The sequence below is a fragment of the Pteropus alecto genome, unplaced genomic scaffold (assembly GCF_000325575.1).
Source record: "Pteropus alecto unplaced genomic scaffold, ASM32557v1 scaffold78, whole genome shotgun sequence".
Lineage (NCBI taxonomy): Eukaryota > Metazoa > Chordata > Mammalia > Chiroptera > Pteropodidae > Pteropus > Pteropus alecto.
Window position 1 is genome coordinate 11,460,292 of NW_006443124.1, and position 9,875 is coordinate 11,470,166.

A 9,875-nucleotide genomic window follows, 5' to 3' on the forward strand; every position below is an offset into this window, starting at 1 on the left:
GGACCTGGAGATTGCCCAGTTTCTGCCTCATTTTCATCTTCACTGACCCCCTAGACTGGACCTTCTTTTTCTCCAGAGATCAGCTGGGCAGCTGGCTGCTTTGGGTCTACTGACATTGCTCCAGTACCCTAGGTGCTGATGACTGGTTTAAATTGTGCCTGGTGCTGCTGGGCTGCCCACTGACATCTGTCATCTCATCGAAGCATCCCTATGAGATGTAGGTCCTAATATTATATAGATGGGAAAACTGAGATTCAGAGAGACCTATAACTTATCTAAAGTCACAAAGCCAGTAAATGATTGTGGGGCTGAGATTTAGCTCTGGGGCTATCTGACCCCAGGGTGTGCCTGCCTACTGGACTGTACTGCCTTGCCCTGAGCTAGGCTGATTGGTCATTGGTTAGTGCTGCGATGTCTGGGGCAGGAGTGACTGTTACCTGAACTCGAGGCACCATTCCTGTCTTCCGGGTTCATGTTGTTGTCCACCTTCTGGCGAGATCCAGCCGCAGATGTAATGAAGATGCTTTGTGAACCACAATAAAGTCCTTGATGTACACAGGCTTGCTCTGCCAGAGCAAATTGGGGCTCCCACTTTTGGGAGGTCCTTGTACTGTAAACCAACAGACGTTACTGAGGGGAACTGAATGGCAGCAGTGTCTAGTGGGAAATGTGTTTTGGGTTGGAGTCTTGGCTCCGTCAGTGATTTGCTGCCACTTGTCAGGTGTGCACAAACTGTCTCTTAGAATCAGTTATCTACCTGTATCTGAAATGGAGATGATCTATCTAGTTTACAAGGTTTGGGTGAGGATTAGAAGGTAGAAATGAAAGATTTTTGGAAACAAAGAGTGCTTATCTTAGCATTGTTCCCAGAAAACAGAGCCTGAGGCAGAGCTTAAGTGCTGACCGCTTCATTGGAAGGGGTAGTTGCAGGGCAGCAAGGGTGAAGGGAAAGGAAAGAGGTAGAGAAGAGTGGGAAGCAAATGCAGGCTGGCGCTTTAGCAAGCCTGCTGCTCTGCGCAGAGCAGCAACAGTTGTTGGGCTGTGCGGGCCGTCTCTGGGCGTGCGCTACAGAAACAGCCGTCTGCAGCCCAGAACAGACTGCTGACCTCCTCTCTGTCCTTCCCCAGTCAGAGCTGCTTCATGAGTTAACTCCTCCTGCTCCTGTGCTGGACTACCAAGGCCCTCCAGCAATGACTGGGGAGGAGGGTGTGGCACATCTTTGGAGTCTAGAAGTAGTGAGCGGAGCCAGACATTTGGGGCCTGACAGTCTCCTCACTGGGTCTGAGGCAGAGCAAATGGCCTAGGAGACAGGAGAGGCCAAGAGAGTAGAGGTGGTACGTCAGATGCATCCAATACAATGGTGCCAGGATTTTATCCTTGTGTGGAGTTCCTTATGAGTTAGTGTCACCTAGACCGCCAAGTCTCTGCCAGGATGGTGACTGAAAACACAACTTGGCTTTTGCATGTCGATTTTTACAGCCTTCTCTGCTACTTCATTGCTTGTTTACTGAAGCAGGAAACTGGTTTCGATGGCATCCAATTGGGAAGTACACATCTACACGTTCATCGACCAGATAAAGTGTCAGGACAAACATGGGTGAATGCCTATGATTCATTAGGTTCTCAGTGAAGGAGAATATTTTTTGTATGAGATAGTAGTTAGAGGTATGAAACTTGGAGTCATGAGATGGGGCTGAGAGGGTGGTAGGGCAGAATCAAAAAGGTCCTTAGGGCTAAGGAGTTTGGACTTCTTCCTGAAGGCAGTGGAGAGCTTTTGGAAGGTTCTTAGGGAGAGAGAGACTGAAAGAGGGGTTGCAGGAAGCTATGCTGGCTACTTCGTAGAGCAGAGGTGGATGGCAGATGAGAGTTTAGTGCATACAGAGGCCAGCGTGTTTGCAGGAGGAAATTGGGGGTGGCTCAGACTAAGGCGATGACTGAGGCATGACATCGAGTAAGGAGAGTAGAGTGCTTCCCATTTTTCCCTGGTGTGCCAGTGACAGCAAGAGCCTCAGTGAACATCCGTGTGCTTAGGTGGCAGGCCTCCTGGAGCCTCTGCAAAACTCTGCCTAGGTTGAGCACGCCTGTCCTCTTGGCTCTGCCATCCCAGGGTTGGCCACACCCCTAGGAGGCCGGGCCGTTGGGGGAAGCCCTGTTCAGGCAGGTTTGGCTTCTTCACCAAAGGCAGGCAGCCTCTGGTTCAGTGCCAAGCAAGACCTGTTTGTTCTCAGCAAACCCGTGTTCTGTCTCTAGGCTGTTAAATATATTGTTAAAATTCAAGCTGTTGCATTTGGGTTGCAGCTGGGAGCATTGGCAGAGGTTCCTGCCTGATGAGGTAAGGGGAGAAGCTAAGGACAGCAGTAGTAGTGTGCAGCTGGAAACATCTTTTCATGGCCATTTGGCCAGGTTGTAAATGTCCTTTCCAAAGAGCAGGCTTGCTGGGGACTCTGATTGTATGTTTTGGAATTGCCCTGTGCTTAGAAACAGTGCCAGTCACCTGGTGGGTGAATCACTGTCGCGGGGGTATTGGCAGGCTTTGGAGGACCACCCCTTGGGGATCTGAACTCCAGCCATCATGGCCGCTTTGGAGTCCATTTGAGTGGGCCTACTTCGTTTTCTTTTTAAGCATACTAGAAAATTTGTTTCAAATTTCTCATAGAGCTCCTTGAAGAAAGGTTAGGAAAAACAAATAATCATAAAGAGAAAAATTAAATTATTTCACCAAGATACAACAGTCTTGCATGTGTGTATATGTAAATTTGCACAAATATGCACATATATACATTTTTCCTTGTAAAAATGAAATCATAGAGTACATATTGTTTGGAAGCCTGCCTTTTCCACTTAACAGTATGCTTTGATCTTCTCTCCATGTTAATATACATATGGCATCCAATCTTGTACAATCCACAACAATCCATTATAGAGAAGAACTGTACGGTCTTCTTTTGTGGTAGTTTGTTGGGTGCCCGATATGGACCAGACATTGTTCTAAACTCGGGATGCAGCTCAGATAAAACTCAGTATTGGTTTTCTGCCTGGGCTTGGTGCCACTTTGTTTTTCATAAAAGGAGGTTCAACATTGCCCATTTCCAGGCCTGTTCAGCATGGATTTCTCAGAGTTCCTAGAAGGGCTTTCAGCAGCTCTGGACACTTCATTTGGCACAGGGCAGGCACACATGCTCCCGCCTAGTCTGTCCTAAGCAAGTTCTGGATATAGGTGAGATGGGCGGCGGGTATGTAGTTAGTTGGCCTTTCCCACAATGCCACCTCCCAACTTGATCTTGGTTCGATGACCTTTTGTATAAAGCCTTTAGTGTTCAGGGACTTAAGATCCAAGAGAAATGGGGTGGGGCTCCAGGGCCCCTCTGCCTGGGGTCTCAGTATTGATAGTAGTAATCTGGGAGGGGGACATCCTTGGGGTTGCCTAGCTTTCTGGGTCAGCAGAGTCATTGTCATCCTCCTCAGAGCGGGACATTGCAGGTTCTTGGTAAGCCATTTCCTAGAACCCTATCTGTGATTCTTTGGGTCTCTGCCTCCAGGCTGGGATTCATAGATGGGCTCAGTTTAAGCCAGACAGCACATTCCGGAGAGGTGACAGCTGGTATTCATATAACGAAGGAACCTGGCTGCTTTTCCCTATGTGCTGTAATGTGTGAACCATGGACAGTATCACCAAGGTGATTTGAAAGGAACCGAGAGGCTTCTCCTTCCCCTGAATTTGTTCCCTGATCTCTGAAGAGGTTTGCCACTGCAGCTGGCAACACAACAGGGTAGAAGCGCTGGGCGCCCCCAGCTGTGCCTGGTCTGGTCTCCTGCCTGTGCACCACTCTCTCACCAGCCTGATGGGGAGTCAGCTGGTCCCTCACTGTCCACAGGTACATCCTGACCCTGGGTTTTTACTGTCTCTTCCCTATAGAACATGCTCTCCTGAGCTAGTCAAGCCTCTTGAAAGATAAGGAACAAACACCACCCCAGGTAAAAGGGGTTTGTGTAAGCAAGAAGAGGCCTTCTGGGGTGGGGATGCAGTATGGTGAGCCTAGGAGCTGACCTGTGGCTGGAGCAGGGAGGACCTGGATCCTGCTTCAGAGCTAGCCGGCCTGCTCCCTTTCTCTCCTCTGCTGCCCTCATTCCATGATGGACCCTTTAGTCCGATACTCCTTACCTTGCAGCAGGTTCTGGGCTGAAAGATCTTGTCCCATGTATGTCTGGGCCCCCAATACTCGGGGCACTGGTGGGCTTACTGCTGGCTCAGCAGACATTGGATAGGGGCATGAACAAATGAGGTCATTCACTTATTCTCTCCTCTTCCTGATGCAGGAACCATATGGGGTGGGGGTTGTGGTTGGGCTTCTCTGAGCCTAACCTGGAACCACAGTGGATTGGAATTTCTTCTGAAAGGGTCAGGCCAGGACTGGTAGGTGTGACTGTGTGTCTAATTGGCCATGGCAGGCAAAAAATCTATGAACTGGCATTAGGTAGCTCAGACTGAGAGTTCTGTTAGTTAAGCTTACATTTAGGGGAGAAGCATTTGTATTTCCTTTATTTTCCTCGTTTTCTCTTAGTAAATTTCCAGTGGGGCTTGGCTGAAGTAGAGCAGGAAGAGGAGGGACTAGCAGAACTGGGCTCAGATGGATGCTGGTCCTCCAGCGTCCTCTGAGCTGCGTGGCTGAGCTCGAGGCGATGTCTGAAGCTTCCATTGTGTACTCAGGTCTACTGCCAGTGGGCCTTGCCCCAGGTCATGCCTGCTGCCTTTGGAGCTGGGTCTGGCTATTTTGAGGCCTATGAGAAGACAGCATCTGGCCTCTTACCTGTGTCAGCAGCCCAGCCCAGCCCAAGGCTTTCACCCTGTGTGGCTGATTCCTTTTTATATCCTGGGTGCCTAGCTCAGTGCCTGGCATATGTGGGTCAGTGCCTCAGTGACTCGCTAGTGAGGACAGTGACTGCCAAGGAGCCTCACTACAAGAAAAACAGCATCTGCCCAGAGTGCCTGCTCCCAGACTGCTTTTACTGTGGCCAGGTGTGGACTGGCAGGAGGCAGTTTTATTTCTCTTCTGGCCAACCATCTGCTATACACCTCATTTTGGGTGTGGGTCCCCTGGAACATATTGTGTCAAGTTCTCTTTCTGTCATTGTTTCTACTATACTGTCAACCTTCTTGTGCGCAGGGGATATATGTTACGTCTGGGTCCTCAGTACCTTGCACTGTTCTGGCACATGTGTTGGGAAGAAAAGCAGAAATAGAAAAGCAGTCTGTGAAACAAGAACGGGTGGGCCATAATCTCAAACTTACAGACTATTAGAGCCGGAGGTGACTGTCCCCCATGCAATTCAGCCTTCCCATGTTGCCGGTGGTTACCAAGAACCAAGAGGGCACAATCTCTCCTGAGGCACATAGCCCTCTTGGTGGTTACCAAGAGCCAAGAGGGCACAATCTCTCCTGAGGCACATAGCCCCCTAGAGCAAGGGCCAGAATTGAGCTCATACTACTGGTTCTACACCCTGTGCTCTTTCTACTGGTGATCCTGAATATCCTTAGCTTCTGTGTGCTAGGTTCAGATTTTGGCATGTTCGAATGTGTGTATGTGTGTGCACCTGTGTGTGTGTGTTTCCTTACCTGTTACTTTTTTTCTCCCCTATTGTTGATCCAGTGACTATCACTGAATACCTTGCAGATGCTGCCTTCCGTGACTATGAAACTTCAGGTGTCCATGTTGCTGGTGGCCTGGTTTGGTGTCCTGGGCTGTGTGCAGGCTGAATTCTTTACTTCTATTGGTATGTGCCAACAGGACTATCATCTGTCTGAGCAATCATTAGCTCAAGTGCCAAGGGGTGTCACCGCCTGAAGACTGTTCTCATTTAGGATGGGATGGCCTCACCCACTGGTTTTGACCAGTTTTAGGGAGAGTGGGACTTGCAGAGTTGCTATTTCTGCTTCTGAGGCCCCGATGACCTGGATGTCCTGGGAGCCAGCTGTCTTAACCGGGTCCTCCTCCCTGGGACATGCAGGCTACTCCCGGGCAGCCCAGCCTTCCTGACTGTCTTTCTCCCAAATCTTAGAGTGGTTCTGAGTGGAAAACACTCTGTGGCTGGTGGATCCAGCTGCTCTTCTCCTTCTGACCTAAAGTCTCAGAGCTTGTTTCCATGTGACGAAGCCTCTGGGACGTCCATGCCCCAGTGACTTGACTCAGCTGAGTGACGGTGGGAGAATGAGATCTGGGACTTCTTCCTTAAGGCACCCCCAGGGCACTTACCTCAACATCCCCTTGGGGCCTCTGCCTCTCTTCCTGAAGCCGGGGGCCAGGACCATCTGAGAGCCTAGGTCCCCTTTAATTCTAAGTCCCCGTGATCCCAACAGAGGTGACATGCCCATGACCCAGGAGACTCACCTCTGTGCTGGTGTTCTGTGCCCCAGGGGTGGGAGCTGGACATCTCTCATCCATTTCCCACTGCTGCTTTCTCTCCTCATTTGCAGGGCACATGACAGACCTGATTTATGCGGAGAAGGACCTGGTGCAGTCTCTGAAGGAGTACATCCTCATGGAGGAAGCCAAGCTCTCCAAGATTAAGAGGTGTCCAATGCCCCGAGTCCCTACACCCACCCTGAGTCAGTGCTTCTGCCGCCCAGAAACCCACCTGGAGTGTCCAGAAGAGGAAGCTCTGGACAGGGCACTATGGGGCTGGCTGGCCTAGAAGTGACTTCATGCCAGTCGTCCAGGGTGGCTCTACATGGGCTGAGGACTCACTACTTTTTCCTTTCTGTTCAGGAGCCTTTTTGCATACATTGGGGTCCCCAGCTCTTTCTAGACTAAGAGGCTGGAAGGATCCATGGGGAGTGACCGCATTCATTTTTTAGTGCTTTTTGATGAACACAGCCCTAACTCTCACCAGGGAGATGATCAGAGGCAAAGACCTTTGTGGGTGGGTATGTTAGTCTTCTTTTTCCTTGGTTCCACAGCTGGGCCGACAAAATGGAAGCCCTGACCAGCAAGTCAGCTGCTGACCCTGAGGGCTACCTGGCTCACCCCGTGAATGCCTACAAACTGGTGAAGCGGCTGAACACAGACTGGCCTGCACTGGAGGACCTTGTCCTGCAGGACTCAGCCGCAGGTGAGAGATGGTGAGCAGGTGCTTGGATGAGCCGGCGTGTTTGTGTGCTCGTGCCTGGGGAGTGTGTATCTGAGCCTGTCCTGGGTCTGGGTGGGCGTGCGCGGATCATGGACACTGCCATCTCATGGCTCTCTCCCTTCCCTGTGGGGACCTCTGGCAGTTGGCCATCCTTATTTTTTACTATGTAAAAGTAATTGGTTTTGGCCTTTTCCTAGTGTTTTCACTTCCCTTTTTTTGGCAGTGATTTTTTTTTCTAATTACACTTTAGTAATACGTTTTTACAGAAAAGTTGGAGAATATAAAAACAATTACATAATAAAACTACAATTCTTAGTCCAATTGCCTAGTGAGAAGCACTGTTAAAAGTCCAATCTTTCTGCACATGCATATACATTTTTTAAAAAATGGAACCTAAGATGTACACCAGGGATGCAAACTCACTTGTTTTGAGGGACCGAATGAATTAACAAAAGGGAGTCAAGTGGGCTGGGCACTGGGGCCTCATCTAAATTCCTTCCCACCCATATCTTTTAGAAGTAAAACATCTGTTGGCAGATTTATGACATAAGTGTATGTTTTCCTGAATTTTACAACTTCTCTGTATGTCCATTAAATGTTCTGCAGCATGATTTTAATGGCTGGACAGTAGTGTGTTACACTGATGTGTAAACTGGTTAAGTCAGTGGACCTGGCATTGTTTCCAAATTATCATCAACCTTGCCCATACATCTTTGGTTATTTTCTTATGGTACATTCCTAGAAGTGGCATTTGCAGATCAGAGCATGAACTTTTTTAAAGCTTTAATGTACTCGTGCTTTCACCATGGTAGTTCTTTCTGTGCTATCACACTTTCCTCCCAGTGGGAGGTGGCGGGATGAGCCCTTCCCACCTCCCAGGCCTGGATTCAGCCCCCTGGTCTCACCGCCTCTTCTCCCTGACTTGGGAGTGCCAATTAATTTCAGACTAGTTGTCCCTCTGACTGAGGCATTTCAGTGGCCAGACTGGGCTGGGTTTGGCTGGGGACAGGGCGGCCTCTGGGGAGGGATTGGTGAGCTCAGCTGTGCTGGAGCTGTGCCCAGTGAGCTCACTGCCTCCAGAAACTGTGGCTGCCTTTCCCAGACCCCTGCCTCCCAGCCTGGGCCTGTGGCTCAGAACTGACTGTACCGCCTGCGCTGTGGGAGAATAAGGCTGCTCAGGTGACCTCCTGCTCTCCATTCTTCTTTACTCCCCACCATCAACATCTGGTTCCTTTGGAAAACCTTATAATTGCCTGGAGGAAACAGGATAGGCCCACAGAGCGATAGGTTGTTTTCACCTCTGACCTTCAGAGTTCTTGCCCCTGAAATGAGAGGGAGGTGGGGGTGAGGGGGACACGCTGGGCTTTTTCTGGGGGCATATTTTCTTTTTCCTGGATTATAAACTCTTTAGAGTCGCTGACCATACAGTCACAGGGAAGGCAGCATTGCAGCTGCCTTGGTCCCTGAGTCCCCGGGCATGACGAGAAGTGGGTGTTTGAGCCTGAGGTCATGAAAGTAGGTGGCTGTGAGTGCTGCTGCTCTGGAGAAGAGGCCAGGAAGGAATGGCCTTGGAGCTCCTCTCCCAATGCTCAACTCACAGGCAGAATTGAAGTCCTCGAATCAGCATGGGAGGGCCTGGCCCCCACCTGGAGTCCTGAGATCTCAAAACGGCTCATATCTTCTTTACAGTGAGGGCTTGGAGTCCCAGAACAGCCTTCTTGGGCTACTTTGGTGGTCAGGGGCTCTCCTAGGCTCCAGACTGTGGTCTTGAGCGCAGGGCAGTGAGCTCATAGCAGGTCTGAGTGGTGGGAGAGTACCCTAGAGAGCACTGTGGTCTCAGGGGACCATGCTGGGCTGGTGCAGCTCCACCTCAGTGCTTGAGCTGTCCACATGGTCCCCATCCTTCATCCGGGAGGGACGGACAGTACCAAATGCCTCTAGGACTGTCGTCATCACTTTTCTGATGTTAAGGGCCAGGGTCAGTAAATGAATGGTCAGTGGGGCTCTGAGTTGACCACCTCTGTCCCTTGGGCTCCTCTACCTGTGATGTAGGCTGGAAGTCCGTGGTTACCTAGCCAGCCCAATAATCCTGGATAAAGGTTCTCTATGTGATCCATTTTCCACTAGGTGGTCAGCACATCCTCCCTGAGTCCTCTTGTGTGCCCTTTTCAATTACCTTCTCTGTCCTCTGGTCTACCAGATCAGTGCTTTGGAGCCAGGACTCATATTAACAAATGTTTGGGTCCATTTCTGTTTGGTTCCAAATGAGCAGCACAGGCAGTCAGTACAGTGAGGAGTAAGAAAGGAGAAGGCTTTCTGGGAGCCACTGGGAGGGCTTTCTGGTGGAGGGGGCAACAGCCTTTGATGGAGGGGCAGGGAAATTGTACTAGCTAGAGACCCTCCTGTGAGTACCTCTCTGATTCCAGATGGAATTCTGCCCCTGGATCAAGGATAACCTTTTATTCTTGTTTGGAAGGTTTTATTGCCAACCTCTCAGTACAACGACAGTTCTTTCCCACTGACGAGGATGAAATGGGTGCTGCCAAGGCCCTGATGAGGCTTCAGGACACCTACAAGCTGGACTCAGACACGATTTCCAAAGGGGAACTTCCAGGTAACTCACTACTCCAGGTTTTGCCTGTCCAGCATGTGACTCTACTATGGTGTCTGGACAGGGTTGGAGCCACTGCCTATTTGTGGTTTCTGCCCTCAGGTACACCATCCCCTCTGGTGTTGAGCCTCTCTGGGGT

At 50.2% G+C, this 9,875-nt stretch overlaps 1 protein-coding gene across 4 annotated transcripts in view; it reads left to right on the forward strand.

The window, feature by feature from the left end:
- Nucleotides 1–9,875, forward strand: part of P4HA2 (prolyl 4-hydroxylase subunit alpha 2) — a 33,611-nt gene that overhangs the window by 2,897 nt on the left and 20,839 nt on the right. For 3 of the 4 annotated variants that reach the window (XM_015598196.2, XM_025040636.1, XM_025040634.1), the window contains 4 exons: nucleotides 5,673–5,772; nucleotides 6,473–6,569; nucleotides 6,956–7,107; nucleotides 9,602–9,739. In XM_015598196.2, the coding sequence (XP_015453682.1) occupies nucleotides 5,673–5,772; nucleotides 6,473–6,569; nucleotides 6,956–7,107; nucleotides 9,602–9,739 (487 nt within the window). Of the gene's footprint in view, nucleotides 1–5,648; nucleotides 5,773–6,472; nucleotides 6,570–6,955; nucleotides 7,108–9,601; nucleotides 9,740–9,875 lie in introns of all 4 variants that reach the window. The other variant, XM_025040635.1, reaches the window with a different exon arrangement.